This window comes from Siniperca chuatsi, linkage group LG22 (assembly GCF_020085105.1).
Source record: "Siniperca chuatsi isolate FFG_IHB_CAS linkage group LG22, ASM2008510v1, whole genome shotgun sequence".
NCBI classification, from domain to species: Eukaryota; Metazoa; Chordata; class Actinopteri; order Centrarchiformes; family Sinipercidae; genus Siniperca; species Siniperca chuatsi.
Genome location: NC_058063.1, coordinates 1,306,106 through 1,325,326, shown reverse-complemented (window position 1 = coordinate 1,325,326; position 19,221 = coordinate 1,306,106). Strand labels below are relative to the sequence as shown.

At 43.5% G+C, this 19,221-nt stretch overlaps 1 protein-coding gene across 3 annotated transcripts; it reads right to left on the bottom strand.

Annotated features, from left to right (window-relative positions):
• Positions 1-7,461: 7,461 nt before the first annotated feature.
• On the bottom strand, positions 7,462-14,305 carry LOC122870739. 3 transcript variants are annotated; one of them, XM_044185149.1, is made up of 3 exons: positions 11,748-14,305; positions 11,578-11,658; positions 7,462-11,490 (listed from the first exon to the last, which is right to left on the bottom strand). In XM_044185149.1, exon 3 carries the CDS (start codon positions 9,384-9,386, stop codon positions 8,175-8,177), a length of 1,212 nt encoding a protein of 403 aa, XP_044041084.1. In that variant the 5' UTR covers positions 9,387-11,490; positions 11,578-11,658; positions 11,748-14,305; the 3' UTR covers positions 7,462-8,174. The 3 variants fall into 3 exon arrangements, with proteins under 3 accessions (XP_044041084.1, XP_044041083.1, XP_044041082.1); XM_044185148.1 differs by having other exon boundaries at positions 11,578-11,789; positions 11,874-14,305; XM_044185147.1 differs by having other exon boundaries at positions 11,578-14,305.
• Positions 14,306-19,221: the final 4,916 nt, after the last annotated feature.

Below are 19,221 nucleotides of genomic sequence, written 5' to 3'. Positions count from 1 at the left end.
GTCGGCGGAGTTTGCATGAACCAATGGGAGGGTTAGCCAATGGGAAAATAGGTTAGGAGGAGCTTGCATGCATCGAAAAAAATAAATAAAAGCAGAATATTTCTGGTCTGAAACATCAAACAAGATGAGTCACTTGAAGATGATCAGCCAGATGCCTGTGACGCATTATCAAAACGCAACACTAGGGGGTGCACCCAAGAAACAGGTGTTGTATATGACTCGGATCCAGACACCTCCCCTCAGCGCGCTTCAGAAGGAATGGCTTTTAGAAAATGGAGGTGTGTGGGGATATGTGTTCAATTATGAAGTCAACGAACTTTGCTTTTACCAGCTGGAGAAAGGAGAAACGTTTGGACCCCTCACTCCAAAAGCAACGCTTACATCAGTGGACTGGTCTGTGCTGAATCTGCTGGTGTCAAACAACCTCAGAGCAAATGAAGGAAAGGAGCCTGCGACAAAAGACAAACAGACACAAACGCCTGTGTGGGTTAAACAGGAATTTTCCACCGGTGCTCGCCCAGAAAAAAATTGTAACCTGCAGCCTTTGGGAGACGAAAAGCTTGGGTTCTGGCAGATGGTTCTACCGTTCAAGCCGTCAGGTGGTCGAAGGAGATGAACACTCGGACGAATTTGTCTTGGAATATTTCAACACCGAATGCGGCGTGTTCCAGGCGTCATTACGGCTGCCGCTCAAGGTGTGGATGAAATGACTCACACACGCAAGCACCGAGAAGAGGGTGGGAATGCGATGATCCCTTCACCACCTCGCTGTCAGTCTACCCCGCGGAGTCCCATGGATGTGATCCCAGAGGAGAACCCTGCAACAGCGACGCAGGAGCTTGATACAGCCCCGCAGAAGCTTGATACAGCTCCTGAAGCAGCAGCAACTCCGCACGCTGGGAGCCCTACCCTCGATACGACAGCCCCATCTTCACCGTCGGGGACCCCTGACTGGATTCTACCTCCTCCAACACCATCTCCCTCCCCTGACTGGCCCTCTTCTTCTTCTTCGGTATCCTCAACTCTAAGCGCCTCACCTCCCCCCTCTCCCGAGAAAGAGGACAAACCTGACGGGGTGCTCTCTGACTTATTTCTGAACACGGTGAGAGCCGCGGTGGTTCGCCTGTTGAGCAAGGTTCTGACCGTGTACAGATCTGAAATCTGTAACGGCTGTCAAATTGATCACCCGAGCCAGTTACAGCACGAATGTCTGTATGAGATGCCTGATTATTTCTTCTATCGGCACTATAATGAGTTGACGAAACGGCTTTGGACGGATCGTTTCATCAGAGCCATTCAACAGGCGCTTCAGGCACACCATATCCACATGTCTGCATACAGAGTCCACGGCGCTTCCGAGGCCTTTCTTCATAACCTCAAAAGACAAGACAAGAGAAATTGGAGAAGATGTACGACACTCTGATCGGTCAAGACGAGAAAAAGATTGAGCTGATGAACTATGTTGCGGACTTTTGGAAGGGAATTGAGTAATTCAAAAAAAAAGAAAAATGGGTAATTATCGCAGAAAACTTCTGAATTATGTAGAGGAACGTGTAATCGTTAATCAGTTAATCAATGTTTTAGATCAGGTGATTAAAAACAGAGTCACCCATGTTGCGGATAACAATGTTTTTTACTTTAGAGACGAAGTTGCAAGACTAGAAAAGATTTTGGATGTTCGAAATTTTGAAAATTGGGATCAGTTAGTAAGTGACACATTGCTAACAGTAAACAAATGCTCTGTATCTGATACCTTTTGTAAAATTATAAAAGAGATGACTAAAGATTCTTGCATGAGAATGTCTCATCTGTTTACTCTTTACACTTTATTTGTAGACGTTATGAGTTGTGTACAAAACATGTATCTGAATACCTGGACTGAATTGAGAACATTACACGATGATATTTTCCATATGTGTGGAATCAACGTGTTGAAGTTAACCTCCTGTACTTTGAGAAATGCTGTGTGTGTTTATAGTCAATAAAAACGATTTAAAGAAGCTTGTATCCCATTGTTGTTTTTCAAAAAGCCCTAGAGAGGGCAGCCAGAAACATGACTGAAAAACGTGTATTATATGCCCTCACATCCCGGTAGTTTTGGGGGAGTGGAACGACTACGCAGAGCCGTGCAGGATGAAATGGGGACAAAAGTCAACGTAGAACGGGTCAAAGATTTTTTATCGGATCAGGACTCATATACTCTCCATAAACCGGCCAGGATACATTTTGTCAGAAATAGAGTGTTTGTACCACGACATCTAAATGATTTAGAAGGCCCGTGGGAGGTAGCTCTGGCAGAGATTTCATACCCCCACACCTGGTTTAACATTTCTAGTGAGGATGCTTATTTTGAATGGAGGAATAAACCCCAAGATGATGCTTCAAAAAGCGAGGTGTTCACCCGTCAGGGGTTTAGGGGAGGTTATTATCACAACCTGGACCAGCTCAAGATAGAGCTGAATGCCTTTCTTAGAAAAATGAACTCCGATATTTATTTAGGGTTTAGCTCCATTCAAAAGAGATTTGATTTTCAGGCAGGAGGTCAATTTCATTTACTATTTTACCCCCCTCTGGCTTACATCATGGGGGTTAACCCGGGAGAATGGGTTATTTTCAATCAAAAGATGGCTCCATATCCGGCTGATATAAAGGGAGGATTTTATCACATGTATTGCTATAGTGATGTGGTACGACATCAGTTGGTTGGTGACGCTTACGCTCCGCTCTTGAGAACGATCCCTATAGAAGGAACGTACAGGGACGTCATCACGCAGTATTTTAATCCACCTGCTACCTACCGGTGGTCAAGCAACACATCGAAAACATCCACATTGAGATAAAGATGGATCAAAATAAACCTGTAAATTTTACTTTTGGGAAGACTATTGTGAAACTCCATTTTAGACCTTCCAAAAAAAATCCTCTGTGACAAAAACAAAATGATGCATCAGAGACTAGATCCTCACCGTTTTGTGAATTATTATGAGAATCAAGTAGGGGGCGCTCTCCCTGGTTTTTACGGGGCGCCTGTTATGTACGGGAGAGGAATCAGTTCAATTTTTTCTAAAATATTTTGTTTTGTATCGCCGTTGGTGAAAAAAGGATCTGCCATTGCTAAACCTCATCTTAAATCAGCCGCAAAAAACATTGCCTCGGAGGTGATAAGCCACACTGTTAGTAGAATAGGGAGTCGATCGGCCGACAGGGCTCAAGAAGGATCCGGCGGTATGATGGTTTTAGCGACTGAGGAAGAGACCTCCCGGGCAACGAGTAAAAGAGCGTAGATCAAAAAAGAGAAAATCAGTAGGGAGAAGTAAGTCCAAAGGAAAGCACGCTGTTGCGAGCTCCGGAGATATATTTTAGAAAACAAATATGGCGCTTTTACATCACAAATCGGCCGAATGCACTATGGGGGAGCTGTATTTATTTTCAGCACCCGTGACGCAACTGTCTATCGAAGAAAAGCTCTACACGGAAGTCCTGCCTTTGTCAGCCATTACTGACGGAGGTCCTATTGAATTTTTTACTTGTAAAAATACTTGGATCTGAATGATACTTTGATTCATCTTCGTGTGAAAATTACCAACGCCGATGGATCAAACCTAGCTGCCGACGCAGCAGTGGGTCTCATCAATTATCCTCTGAATACAATTTTTAACCAATGCGACGTTATTCTGGGAGATAGGTTAATTTCACAATCCAGCGCAACTCACCCTTACAGAGCGATGATAGAGACCCTCCTCAACTATTCAGACGATATGCTAAAAAGTCAATTCACTGCAGGGTTATTTTACAAAGACACGGCCGGTGCTATGGACTCTATTGTACCAAATAATGGGCCAAACAGGGGGTTAAATCAGAAAGCTCGGTTCACCTCGGAATCTAAAGAGCTTCACCTGCTAGGTCCTCTTCATGCAGACATATTTTTCTGCGAGAGGCTTCTCTTGAACTCTGTGTATTTGAGAATTAAGCTGACCAGAGCTAACGACGCTCTGTTTCATGGGCAACGCCGCCAGCACTTTCCGTTTAAAAATACCGGGGGCCTCGTTGTTTGTCAAGAAAGTCACCGTTTCCCCCGCTGTGCGTTTAGGCCACGCGTCAGCATTAATGAGGGAGAACGCTCTCTACCCTTTATTACGCGTGAACGTAAAAACCTACTCCATCCCTGAGAATTCCAGAATATGTAACTCTTCCTGGGGACGATGCCTAAATATCTAGTGATAGCCATGGTTAACCACGAAGCCTTCACAGGAAACCCTTCAATTTTATTCACAACAACGTCGAATACATGGCTCTGTGTCAGGACGGGAGACAGGTGCCCGCTAAAGCTTTCCAACCTCAATTTAATCAGGGGTTATCCGTCAGAGAGTTTTATAATATGTTTACCGCTACAGGGAGACACTTGAAAGATTTAACTCTAAGCATCGACCGGGAGGAATTTCAGCGGGGCTACTCTTTGTTTGTTTTTAATCTCAAGGCCTGCGAAGATGCCGACGCATTGTTGAGTGTTTCCAACGGAAGTTTAAGACTGGAAATGAGATTCAGAGAACCGTTGCCCCATACTACCACTCTCATTGTTTACGCTTGCTACGAGTCTATATTGGAGATTAATTCCAAACAACAGGTGCTTGTGCACTATTACTGAGACAATATGAACAATCACCAATTGGACGGGTTACTACGTCATTTACTAGGAGATGCTTTTTGCGGAGTGTGGGCCGCAGATCAGTTACCTTTACTGAGTCAGTCCTTTAGATTTCTAGCCTTTTTTATAGTCAACACGCACCCTGCACACGAACCAGGAGAGCACTGGTTGGCCCTCACTCTTGAGGAAGGCAAAATAGGCAGCTTTTTTGATTCTTTTGGATTCTCCCCGGATTTTTCATATTATTCTAAAACCATCTTGCAATTTTTAGAAAACCGTTGTGAATCTATTTTATACCACAACCGTCAGCTTCTACACGTTCTGTCTATGGTGTGCGGTCAACATTGTGTTTATTATTTATGCCACAGAGCCTGCGGCCTATCTTTTGAAAATGTGCTGTCTTTGTATCACGATGATGTGATGAAGAATGATGTTATGGTATCAAAGTTTGTGAAAAAATATCAAAGTTGTATGAGGTTGCAAAGAGCCGGATCTTTTCACCACACCGTCTGTTCTTTACAAATGTTTAAAGATTGTTACAACTTATAAATAAAGAAGGATCTGGAGACTGTCAAATTCGTTTGAATCATTTTTTATTCAAATATAGCCAGCTAGGGGATAAAGGTATATGTTTCTTTCGTTTTCTCGATCTTAACGGCGGAGGTGATGTTTCTATCTCATAGTCCCAGCGCGGTGCTAAGGGCGTCTGTTTTTTCCCCTTCTTCAACACTAGGAGTGACCCCTCATCGTCGTCGTCCCAAATCGGTCCTCCCTTTTGAAGTTTATGATATTGCTTGCGAGCACGGGGGTTACTCATCAAGGATGAAGGGATGTTGAGCTCCCGTAAAATATTTAGAAACCCCATCCATCCCTTGGGCTCTCTAGATTTTTTACGCATGACGGAGAGGTTTTTAAACAGGTCTAGCAAGTGTGAGCCTTTCACAATCTCTCCTTTATGAACAAACTCTCCAGAAGGAGCCCATCCGCTCTGATTAATTTCTTCATAATGTACTCTGCATTGTTACGGTAGCGAACAGGTAGGTTTTGCAGCACCTCGCTAGCGGTTTCATCCAGCGTTACTTGTTTGTCTTCTCGCTGATTTTCTTGTTCCCTCGATTCTTGGGTTAGAGTCAAAGTGATACGACGGTCATCTTTCTCATCTTGTTTGAGTAATGCTAGGAATCTTTGCAGCAGAGCGTTGTATTTTTTAATTTTATCATGGGCGTTCAAACACTTTTCATTTAACACATCCAAATCATTTTCTGCCGTACGTCTCATCGTTTCCCCGGCGCTGTGAGCAGAAACTACCGACTGACTCAGACGGTTTAGCTGTTGCGGCGAAATCAAAAACATCTTTTGACTCATGATTTATCTTCTAATAAGCCCTCCCAGCAGCTCTCCAAATATCGGTACCACCGCTCACATCAAAGGTAAAAGAAAACCTCCAGACTGTTTTCTCAGAGCCTGGTATTTTGTTTTTAGACTGGTTTTTTTAATCGGCCAGCAACCTGATATTTTTCTTTTGTTTTCTGAGTTTTTTATATTGAGCTGAGGACAGGGGAATGTTTCCTTTTAAGAGGTTTAAGGAGAGCTCGCACAGAGAATATCTTTACGTTTCCGAGGTGTGGCGTGACATAAAGTGCGTAGTAAAGGCGCATTTCTTTTTAGACGCCCCGACATGCTGGATCAGGAGTTGGAATTAGGTAGATAGACAACGGGCCACTGATGGGGGAGTATTCCCGTCCTTAGTCTGTATTGTTCTGGGCAGCCGGGTGTGAGATCGATCAAAGTACCCGTGAGGATCTTTGGTAGTGTCTCCAAAACTTTCTAATAAAAGCTTTGCGTCTGGGAAAAATTTGTTGAGCCAATATATTCAACTGTAATCTGTCTCGAGGGTTTTTAAACAGTACCAGATAATTACTGTTTAAACTGATGGTGCGGCTGAGTTTACCTTGATGGAAAAGATTTTGAGTCAGCATCATGACGGACATGTTCTTGTGATGTATCTATTGTGTAAAAATTTTGACTACATCGGGATGGTCAGAGGCCTGAAAAATGACATCGTCCAAATTGATCAAATGATTTGAAACAGGGAAACAGTTTTTCATCATCAAAAAAAGGAGGCAGGCCTTCAACAAATTTAATCTTTTTATTCTTCTTTTGCAGTTCAGCATACAACGGTTGAAACGATGTAAAAATCCATACAATGTTATCAGGCAGTATATCCATCACATGATTACTGTCAGCAGGTAGACACGGGACACAGAGGTTAGTACTGAGACGAGGGAGTTTATTGAAACAGCCAGATAGAGAAAAGCAATGACAGGAGCTAAGCTAGGAAAGTCTATGGGTCTTAACTTGATGTAGCGCTGGTAGTAAGATCCACTGGAGGAGACTGGTGACAGGAAAGCCGGGAGCTGATGAAACACACAACGGAGAAGTCCAAAGTCCAAAAGGGGTTGTCAAGAGAAGCTGTGGTCGGGTTGAGTTCTCGTAAGAGGTTTGCGACCAGACAGTGAGTGAACCGGGGGAGTGAGACTATATAGTGTGGAGTAGATGATTAGTGGCAGGTGTGTAATCAATACTCAGGTGAGTGCGATCTGCTGATTACAGTGGGTGGAGCTGGTGGTGTCAATGTTGGCTCTCTGACAATTACAGTTTTCCAAAACAGACTTTACAAAATAAGAATTGCCACAGCCACTCGGTCCTGTGACCAGACAAGAAAAAGGCACTTTCAGTCTAGGGTCAAAGTCAATTTCTTCGGTTGAAAACATTTTCTCCTCAATAACCAAAAGGCAATGTATGTCCTAGACTCAGCAGCCGTCTTTTATCATATACAACTCAGAACTTTTTTTGGAATGTGTTTTTTAGAAGGAAGCCTTTCTTATCTTGCACAATACTGTGTTGAGGTATTTCAAGGACCCCCCTCTCGTCAGAGTTTTGCACATAATCCTGAACCAGGTCTTTGATGCTATCAAAGTTGACAATTTCACAGCATTGGTGCGTCTGTGTAATGCCTTTTAAGCATAAAACAACCTTGTTGTTTTGAGTTTGGTAAGCATAACTTTTTGGACCCGCAGCCACAAATTCTTTGATGCTATCTCCCCCTAGCTTGTCCGTCAAATCTCCCAGGTAATTACCCAGCTTGAGCAGCGTCTCTCCCTCTTTTGTGACATAGATGAGGCTGTCTGTATCGCAGTAAAGGACTTTGTCTTGCAGCTGTTCCAAATACCTGTACAAAGTCAGACATCTGTAGGCTGTGGTGAAAGCGGCTATAAAAACGTTATCTACCTTGTTGCGTAGCGGGATACAATGGTCTCCGTAAGACCACTGAACCAAAGCCACTTTGTCATTGATGAAGGAGAAGTACTTGACTTTATATTTTTCAGAAAACATGAGGTTAAAGAATTCTTCCGGGTCTGTGACTAGTTTGGTTTGTGTTTGATTGCATCTCTGCGCGAACTTACCCCAGAAGGAGTTCAGACATAATTTAGACACTTGTCTTTTAGCAGGGTTTTGTCTGATTTTATCAGCAAAATCCCTTGGTTTGCATGATAGTCGCTGATGTACTTTTCTCTGCTTCCTGATCTACAGCATCGGACGGGCAACCCAAAGCTTCTTGTTTACCTTTCAGAAAAGTGTGCATATAGTCAACAAAAATAGAATCACTCCGTCTATCAAAATGCCATACCTCAGTTATTTCAGCTATCCGATAGCCCATCTCCAAAGCCTTGTTAAATTCAGGAGTGACCCAGACACCGGTCAACGCCCTGTCATCATCGCTATGCCGACACGGACCCTCCTGCAAATTGAGCTCTGCGCTTGCTCGACAAAGGGTAAACACAAGCTTACTCCCTGTCGTTCTATGGGGCAGGACTGGAAAGTACAACTCTCTCAGGGGGTAGACCCTTGCCCTGATTAGCCCAAAGTAGCTTTGAGGTTCTTGGAAATCTTTATAGATTATTTCAGGGTGTCCGAGAGGATAGGGGAAGTTGGTGTTACAGTAAGGATAGAGAGATGTCATATCTACATAAGAGATTGTCTCGTTCGACGCAGCGGTGTGTCTCAACTTTATAGCAGAGGTAAACCCTCCGTACAAAGCTTTGTGGGGTGACAATGGTTGTGGGGCATTATATTGTTTGAGAAACTCCTTCAACCCTTGATGAGATTTCTTCATCATCCTCCATGTATGCTCACGCATGATGAGTTTTACCTTGTGCGTGGCTTCTAACTCACGTAATTTCTCCTCGCAGTGCGTCTGCAACTGTCCGAAGGGACGGCACGTCAGAGGACAGGTGTCGTGCGCTTGATAGCAAGTTGAACAACCTTGATAGAAACACCCTAGAAACTCATAGGCATATTTCACCCCAGCTATTTCAGTATACCCGTCTACAAAGAATCGCCCCAGCTGTTTTTCCCCCTTATTTAAAGCATGTTGGATAGGGATGCCGCGGGTGTGTGACAACCACTCTAACCACTGGATACCGGCGTTTGAAAATGTTATGAACTGACGCCTGTAGTCGTCCGGAGAGGGGATTGCTAATGTTTTCGGTGGTAGAAAGTTTGTCAGAAACACCTTCATGCATGCCGACGCGATGGTCGCACGGCTGAAGGGATCAACGGCGGTTTCAGCGATATACTGTTTTCTGAACAGCATGCAACCCTCAGCGAGAATGTCTACATCATTTTGACAATAGAGGCGAGTCTCTTTCATGAAGTTGAATGTGCCGTGTCGCACCATCGCGTACCAACTGTAAAAGTCTGTTAATCCCGTAAGACTGAGGGGGAGGGTACTCACCTGTATAACTCAAATGGGCCTCTGAGCTGAAACCATGAGGAAAGTACCCCTTTATTTTATCACTGAAACCAAGCGCTTTTGGAAAATTAGCTAAACGCATGGTTAAAAAGGATAAAGAGTCAATGTATCTTTGTTTGTAATCGTTATTGGTGACGCAAATTACTTTTGACCCTTGCATAATCAAAGAGGGCTTTAACCCCTGTTCTACCATGGCTTTGATAAGGAGATAGCTGTCAAAACCTTGGGCATTGTGTGCTATAAACACTGCATTTTTGTACAAAGGTCGTCTGAAATGCAGTATAAACTCTTTGGCGCAATCTGTACCCTGAGGGCTCCATGTTTTACCATCTAAGGTTCGTGTACACACTAAAAACGGAACGTGAACGTAGGTTTCAAAATCATAAAACACCACTTTTTCATTGTGTTTTGTTTCAGAGGGTAGCATTTGGATGTAGCACTGATGAACCTCTGACTCATAGTAAGAGATCAATTTCTCGGCGCAAATTTTACATTTCGCAGTCTGACATTTGTGTTGTTTACCATTACCGTTCATAGCACAGTAGTACAGCCTTGCACATTTGGTAAATGTTTTGTACAAGGCACAAGTGCTGGCATATGTTTGACTTCTCGATCTCTCTGTAGGTTCTTTGTGTTTGGCTAAACAGAAAGGCGAGCGACACGTTCTGTTGCATTGGTCACACACAACAGGTTGACACGGCCTCTGTGTACAACTGGGGTCAAAGCATATGGTGCAACGAGCTTCGCAAATATGTCCTAACACGGTGTTAAAACCTGTAAAGCAGTGCTCACAAACATAAGGCGAACCTAGAAAGGCTTTGAGATTTTTAACCGCGTAGTAGTGATTTTGGAAGAGAAACAAAATCAGTGTTTTACTCCGTCCTGGGCTATCTGTCAAGAATTTGCGGAGAGCCCTGTCTTCCTCGGTTCTGTAAAACACTACAATTTTACAGTCCAACACGGTTTCAAATTTTGGGATGTCGCTAAAGGTTACAGCGGTCTGATCGTCTAACCCTACTTCATTTTGAAGCTGTCTACCGCGTTCGAGGGCTTCTCTATCGTTGATATCGGGATGTAACAGATGAGCCAGACAGATGGCAAAACATAGTTGATTCTCTCTGTTGTGGACGATGTACAGAAAAGGTCTTTTTTTTTAATGATTTCATTGTCTAGCATTTTCCCAAGGAATCGTTAACCCCCACCCCTAGAGTTCTGGATCACTTCTACGACAAGTTCTAACAGACCATCAGCTATAATGGCCCAGTTAGACTGCACAACACAGAGTAAGAGCCTTTCAAAGTCGGCTAGGCTGGGGAGCTCGTCATTAGATAAGACGACCAAGACGTTACTAGGGAGATTTTGACCACGCAGCTCTAACTGTACCGCATCTCGAGGAGTGACGTATGCTAATGCTTGCTGTAGCAACGCATCTGCTTGTTCTAACGTATTGTTGTAATACATGCCGTAATCCACTATTCCATCTGCGTTAAGAGGGGGTGGGAAGTTTAATAACTGTCTGATTTCGTAGAAAAGGTTTCAGTCGTAGTCATCTGGAGCATACCCAGTCCTCCACAGGAGGACTGGGTATGCTGAGATCGATATAGTTTTGGGGTGTCTGAGGGTTTGATACAGCGGGACTTTGTTCGAGCTGGACGTTATTTATTCTGATTGTTTCGTTCGGTGATGATTCATTCTCTAACTGCTCAAGGCTGGAGAGAGCTTGATTGTGGTTGATGTGGTTGCGACCCGATGAGAATCCTGGATCTCTGTCCGCTGGTTGAGGCCTAGACCACTCCGCAAGCCATCAGTGGTTGATTAGGGGTTGAGACAGACTCGTTGTGAAATGGCGGTTGTTCTTCAAGATTTTGATGTGGTATCACATCCCCTGGATCTCCTCCGGTTAACCAGGCAGCCTCTAGAGAATGTTTAACGTTTTGACCACCTGAGGTATCCCTGGTTGTGTCATGCAGTGGCTGTGATGATGGTGATAGCCCTTCTTGGAAATATTGATCCAATTCGCCCCACGGATCTAGCACGAGAAGAAAAAAAGTTTTTGATAAATATTCTGTGTAAGTTTTAGGTTAAAAAATTAAATTTAAAAAATGTAGCAACTCACATGGTTCCACGTCCTCGGAAACCACAGATGAGGAGTCTGTATCAGATGAGGTCTCAGATGTTGAGGTATCAGTTGATGACTCTGAAAGATGTAATTTATAATCACGGTAGGAAATAAAAGTCTTTTAAATATTTCAGTATTAAAAATACATGATGTAGTCCTATACTTACCAGAGTCCTTGGCTTGAAGGTTCAGCCCTCCGTTGAGAGTCACTGCAAAGAATGAAAAAAGTCCCTATGTTTCGGCCTAAAGGTTTAAACACGTAAAATATAATTTTAAAGATATAGATAATTTACCGGATGCTTGAGCCATTCAGTCAGATTCAGAAGTTCTGTTCTCTGCGTCTCCCTTTGTTATCTGTCTACATCACTAGGTACCCCTGTCTTTATGTCCTGTGTGAAAACAAGGGTTGATCTCTTGACCTTCTCTGGTCCCTGTGTGTGTGTGTGTGTGTGTGTGTGTGTGTGTGTGTGTTTGATGCAGAGATTAGCCTCTGAGATTTAGCATTTATTTTACTTTCTTGTCGTTTTTGAGATGTTTATTATCCAAACCTCCAACACGTGGCTTCACAGAGAAACTTCAAGTACATTTGACATCAGGCTCTGTGTTAAAGATGCTAATTGTAATTTCCCTCATGATATTGTGAAACTTTAAAGTACACTTTATAAGTGTATAAGATGATTGACAAATGCCATATGCTTCCATATAGTTTTTCTAATTACTCTGTGTGTGAGGTGTTTCACACGGCATTTCAAACTGCCTTTAAGCTGTTGGTATTACAGAGGAAATCTGATGCCCTCATTCCTTGATCTGTCTTCACATAACGGGTCTCCAGAAAGTGCAGGAAACATTGATCCTTCTAAGGACAGGGGACGTATAGATGATTGACAAATGCCATATGCTTCCATATAGTTTTTCTAATTACTCTGTGTTTGAGGTGTTTCACACGCCATTTCAAACTGCCTTTAAGCTGTTGGTATTACAGAGGAAATCTGATGCCCTCATTCCTTGATCTGTCTTCACACAATCTGCACAGGCGTTGTAAGGAATGCTGCATGTAAACATTCATCAGGAGTCGCTGAGTCTCCAACGCTCCTCACCGGAAGCTGAGCAGCCTGGAGAGGAGGAAAAGACTGCCTCCAGTGGCTGGGTGGTGTTTTCCAGGAGTGCCTCTTCTTCATGCTCCTTTCATGAAGCTGATTATCAATCTTTAGCACCAATGCGACCAGGGCATCAAAGTCTGAGGGTAAGTCGAGCGGTGCTAGGTGGTCCTCTACAGGACTGTTTTGAATGCACTGACTGGCACATATTCAGAGATGTCAACTGTAAAGTCTACTTCGCCTCCAGAGGACCTGCCACTGTCAGTATTCACACCGGATGTGAGAAGAACCCTGCTGAGGGTGAATATGAGTAAAGTTGCTGGGCCTGATAACATCCCTGGCTGTGTACTAACAAAAATAGCTAGTTGATGTTATTACTGACATTTTTAACATATCACTGTTTCAGGAGAGTGTTCCCACCTGCTTCAAGCCACCACTGTCCCTGTACCTAAAAAGTCTGCAGTGTCTAGTCTAAATGACCTCCACCCTATGGCTCTCACCCCCAGTCTGATGAAGTGCTTTGAGAAACTGGTTCTCCAGCACATAAAGCACAACATCCCAGCCAGTCTGGACCCTCACCAGTTTCACCTCAGTTCACAGATCCACAGAGGATGCCATCTCCACTGCCCTCCACTCAGTCTTCACCCACCTTGAGAAGAACAACACAACTACATTAAAATGCTGTTTGTTGATTTCAGCTCAGCATTCAACACTATCTCCCCTATGAAACTGATTGGCAAACTTAACACGCTAGGCTTGAGTACCACACTCTGCAAATGGATATTGGACTTTCTCACAAACAGACCCCAGACAGTTCAGATTGGCGGTCACACCTCCTCCACTCTAGTGCTCAACACCGGAGCCCCCCCAGGGTTGTGTGCTCAGCCCCCTCCTGTTCATACTGTACACCCATGACTGCAGTCCCCGACATGAAGACAACTCTGTTGCGAAGATTGTGGATGACACTTCCATCATCAGCCAGATTTCTAATGATGAAACTTCATATCGGCAACAATCTTGCAGAGTGGTACACAGAGAACAACCTACTGCTCAACGTCAGCAAAACCAAGTGGCTGATTGTTGATCAGTGGACCTGACGTGAAGCAGGTGAACAGTTTTAGGCTCCTGGGAATCAGCATCACAGAGAATATGTCATGATCATCTCACATTTCCACGCTGGTAAAGAAGGCTCAGAAATGGCTATATTTCTTGAGGAAACTTAAGAAGGCAAAATTCCTGTGTCAACTTTTACAGAGGAGCAAGAGAAAGCATCTTGACTGGAAACATCACAAACTGGAATGGGATGTGCACAGCCCAAGACAGGAGGGCTCTGTATCAGAATCAGAAATACTTTATTGATCCCTGAGGGGAAACTCTTTTGTTACAGCTGCTCACTATCACGTCAGTGCACACAGGAATAGAAGTACTAAGCAAATCAAAATATAATACACTATAATACAGGTAAGATAATGTAAGTACAAAGTGGATATAAGTATAAAAGCTAATTAAGTGTAAGTACAAAAATGGTTTTAGATGTTGATAGGTTGATAAGTACGCATGGTATAATAATACAATGTAATAATATAAGTAATAGTGCATTAATGAGTACTGTCAAGTTAAGTGTATGATGAGAAGATGATTATGAGACAGTGGATATTGCACAGCAGTAATAGAAGTATGAATAAATAAATATCTGAAAACAGAGTATATTGCACAGCAGTATTAAACAGAGAATATTGCACAATTATTTCAAGTACTGCAGTGATGTTAATGGTCCAATGTCCAGTTTATCGACTTAAGGTCATACAGACTGACACTTAGGGAGGGAGGAGTTGAAGAGTTTGATGGCCACAGACATGAATGACTTCCTGTGGCGCTCTGTGGTGCATTTTTGGGGGATGAGTCTTTCGCTGAAGGTACTCCTTTGTTTGACCAGCACGTCATGGAGTGGGTGGGAGACACTGTCCAAGATGGCATGTAGTTTGGCCAGCATCCTCCTCTCTGACACCACCGACCAAGAGTCCAGCTCCACCCCACAATGTCACTGGCCTTACGGATTAGTTTGTTGAGTCGTTTAGCGTAGCAGGTGATTAAAACTGTTCAGAAGATCATTGGTACCAACCTACCGCACCTCAGTGATATTGGTGAGGTGAGTTGCCTGTGCAGAGCCCAAAGGATACTAAAACACATAACCCACCCCAGTCACAGCCTGTTCACCCTGCTGCCATCAGGCAAGAGATACAGAAGTATCTGCTGCCGGACCACCAGACTTCAGAGCAGCTTCTTCCCTCAGGCTGTGAGACTGCTAAATTCATCCCCAGCACTCCCCCATGTAAAATTGTTTTATTTCTATGACTTATTTATTCATCAATCTACTGTATATCATTTTTGTATGAAATGTATGTTTGGTTTTATTTTTGTGAGTAGAAAAAAGGGAACTGTAGCTAAATCTTGTTTTACACCCCTATGTTGTAAAATGATAAATAAATCAACCCTGTACCTTGTAACCTCGTACCTTGAAAATGTCTGCCAAATAAAATCATTGATTTTAAAGATAGTTGGTTGTCATAGTTAGCCACATCTCTCTCCCTATCCTTGTGTACTCTAGTATGCTCTCCTCTCCTGGTGTTCCTTGTCAGTCCTCTGTTCTTCAATATGTGTGTGTGTGTGTGTACCGGCCTGGGAGGGGTTCCCTGGTTTTCCCTCCTGCTGCGGATCACCGGCACACCTGAAGTTCATCATCCAATCGGTCTCCATAGTATATCTACCTGGCTCTACCTCACAACCAGCACCAGATCGTCTCCATACTACACCATTGCCACTGCTCTCTTCTCGTTAAGTTTATTGTAACCCGTTATTGTTATATCTCGTATAACCCTGTCTGTCTCTGCCACAGAGTCACTCCCTGCCAGTGATCGCAGCCACCTTGTGTTCCCTGATCTCTGCAACGCTGCTTCCCTGTTCTGCCTGCCACGCTACACAAGCCAGCTGTTTCCTGCTCTACCAGCCACGCTACCCAAGCCATATCCAGAAGCCCCGCTCAGCGCCTACGCCCCTTGGAACTCAGCCGGTGCTCCATGGACTGTGTCGGTAGACTGCACACCTGTCCCCAACGAACTACACCTGTTCCACCCACTCTGGAAGAGCACTCAGCGACCTATACTGGTGTACAAATAAGCACTGTTATTTATTTATGTATTTGCTTATTTATCATTTGTCATTTTAGGTACATGTATACTTCTACTCCTCTACATTTCAGAGGTTAATATTGTACTTTTTACTTTTGTAAAATTTTAATCGCAGGACTTTTAATTGTAATGGAGTTTAAATTGTATTAATTTTGCTGTGCTGGGATGAAGCTGTGAATCACCCAAGAATGTAACATTCAGAACATGCAGAGGCTTTATGTCAGTCTGGCCTGGGTAGTTTGTCTTTATAGAATAGAATGCCTTTATTGTCATTGCACAGCTGTACAATGAAATTTAATGTGTTCCCTTAGCAATACATACAATATAAAAAGAAAAATCACACACACATATGCACTGCATATTAAGGGCAACACACATAAATAAGTATAATATAAATATAAAATCTATAAATAAATCTGTATTGCACTACTCCGTGAGATATGGACAGTCATACAGAGTTCAATTCTGTGATGGCACTCGGGTAGAAACTTTTCAGTAGTCTGGAGGTGCAGGTCTTGATAGACCTGTAGCGCCTTCCAGAGGGCAGCAGAGCAAAAAGGTGGTATCCACTCTATTATGGAACTCAACAGGGCATTTGCGAGTTTTAGCACTAACATTGATACTTATTTTCTCAATCTCTTTATCTTACTTTTGACTTTCACCTGTATCCATCATGAAAAGAGTACTAGAATATTTTACTCAAGTAAAAGTAAAATTACAAGTGTAAAATGGTACTCAGATAAAGGCAAGAAGACAAGAAGTCTGTCAGTTAAAATGTGTTACATTAAAAAAGGGCAGTGCCAATTGATGATGATGATGCTATATTCTGGTACTTTCAAATTAAATAACACATACATGCTACGAAATAAAATCCATCAATGTACACACTGTTGAAACACCATCAGCAAAACGCTTTGTGTGTATCCAAATGTGTTGAATGCATTTCCTTCCTCCTCTGTCCTGGCCAGGACAATGACTTTATATTTTGGCACTGAAAATAAAACTTGACATTGAAAACAAAACCTCAACTGAAAAGGGAAACATTGTCATTGAAACACTTGTATTCAAAGAAGTTGTATTGGCACTGAGAAAAGCTCCACAGAAAAATAAAACATGGGCATTTTAAAAACTCAAAGCTTTCAATAAAGAATTCATATAACACACTTGTACAATGCCAGGGGTCAGCATGCCTAGGTCCCCACCTTTGCCTGCTGCCTGGCTTACAATGCACCCAACCCCAATGCTTATCCCTGCAGGTGGTCAGTCCACAGGGCAGGTACTCCATTTAGTTTTTTCAAGTTGTGCCTAGCTGAGTCCGTGGGTCAAGGCCCAGCCGATACTTGGAAGAGGTCTGTCTGATCTGAACCTGAGTGATGCTTTGTCATTGGACTTCTGTGCTAGTCATTGATTGGCCATAACATACATCATGTTCAAGCACATGGTGACAAGTGTACTTAGTACCAGAATCCCTTAGGCCAAAGATTGATGATCGACTTTGTGGTCAAATCATCACATCTGCAACTGCATGTCTTGGACACTCGGGTGAAGAGAGGATCAGAGCTGTCAAGTGAAGAAATGTTAAATAAAAAACTGCATTTATAGTCTTCTGACCAATCAAAGCGCTTTACAAGGTGCCAGCTGCTCATCAGAAAGAGTAACTAATCATTCACATACACACTCACAAACCAACAGCACAGCCTTCGGGAGCAATTTGGGGTATCAATTTCAGTATCTTGCCCAAGGACACTCGCGACATGTGGGCTGGAGAGAGCCGGGGATCGAACCACCAATCTTCATATTATTGGAAAACCCACTCTACCTCTAAGCCACAGCTGACCGTGGTTGCTGATGTAGTCAAGAAGGTCCTCAGCGGTAAGGCGCCAGGTGTGGATGAGAGTGTGAGTGCGCATGAGCCAACGTGCATGCTGCCTGTTGCCGTAGCTCACCTCATCGTCTTACTTTTTCCAACTTTTAGCTTTATTTTTCTTCCAAACTTGAGTAACTGTGTGTAAATATAATTTAAAATATGTTCTTTACGAAAATTAGAGTAGAACAACACTGACTAATTTCACCCAGTATGTGAATTGTCCTACTAGAGAGGAGAGGACACTGGACCTGCTGTATGCTAACGTTAAGGACGCATACAGCTCTTCCCCCCACCCCCCTGGATAGGTCAGACCACAACCTGGTTCACCTCAAACCCTGCTATGTGCCTCTGGTTAAAAGGCAGCCTGCGACCACAAGGACAATGAGGAGATGGCCAGAGGAGGCCTATGAGACACTGCAGGAATGTTTTGAAGTGACAAACTGGGATGCACTCTGTGAGCCTCATGGAGAGGACATTGACGGGCTACGAGAGTGCATTACTGGCTACATTAACTTCTGTATGAACTGCAATGTCCCAACTAAGATGGTCCATTGTTATCCAAATAACAAATTGTGGGTAACAAAGGACATCAACGACATCCTGAATGCCAAGAGGAGGGCCTTTACTGAATACTCTACTGGTAATAGGGAAGAGGTGAGGGCAATCCAGGCCGACCTGAAGGTGAAGATCAGGGAGGCCATGGAGAAGTACAGGAGAAAGCTGGAGCGGAAACTCCAGCAGAACAATATGAGAGAGGTCTGCATCGGCATGAAGAGCATCACTGGCTTCAGACTGACTGGCAGCAGAGGAGCTGAAGACAGCTTGGACAGGGCCAACGAACTCATTCTGTTCTTTAACAGATTCGACACACCGGCTCCTGCTCATCCAGGGGACTGTCCTCTCTCCCTTCCTCTTCACCATCTACACCACGGACTTTAGCTACCACACAGAGTCCTGCTACCTTCAGAAGTTTTCTGATGACTCTGCTGTGGTGGGATGTATCAGCGGTGGTGATGAGTCTGAGTAGAGGGCTGTGGTGGGTAACTTGGTGTGAGCAGAACCATCTGAAGCTCAATGTGACAAAGTCTAAGGAGCTGGTTGTGGATCTACGAAGGGCCAAGGCACCAGTGACCCCGGTTTCCATCCAGGGGTTCAGTGTGGACATTGTAGAGGATTTCAAGTACCTGGGAGTACACATGGAAATTAAACTGGACTGGGCTAAGAACACTCAAGCTGTTTACAGGACGGGCCAGAGCTGCCTCTATTTTCTGAGGAGGCTTAGGTCCTTCCAAGAATTCACCTGTAACTCCTAAACCGCATGTAAATCTGTTTCTCTTTGCTGTTGTTTTTTTAGCTAATATGTGTTGGAAAATTCATGTGACAATGACAAACAATTTGTTCAGTTGATAAGACAAACAGTTCAATAACTGTCATTTAACATGCATTTTTAATTTCATTATAATCCATAAAAAGGAGATACATATAACAA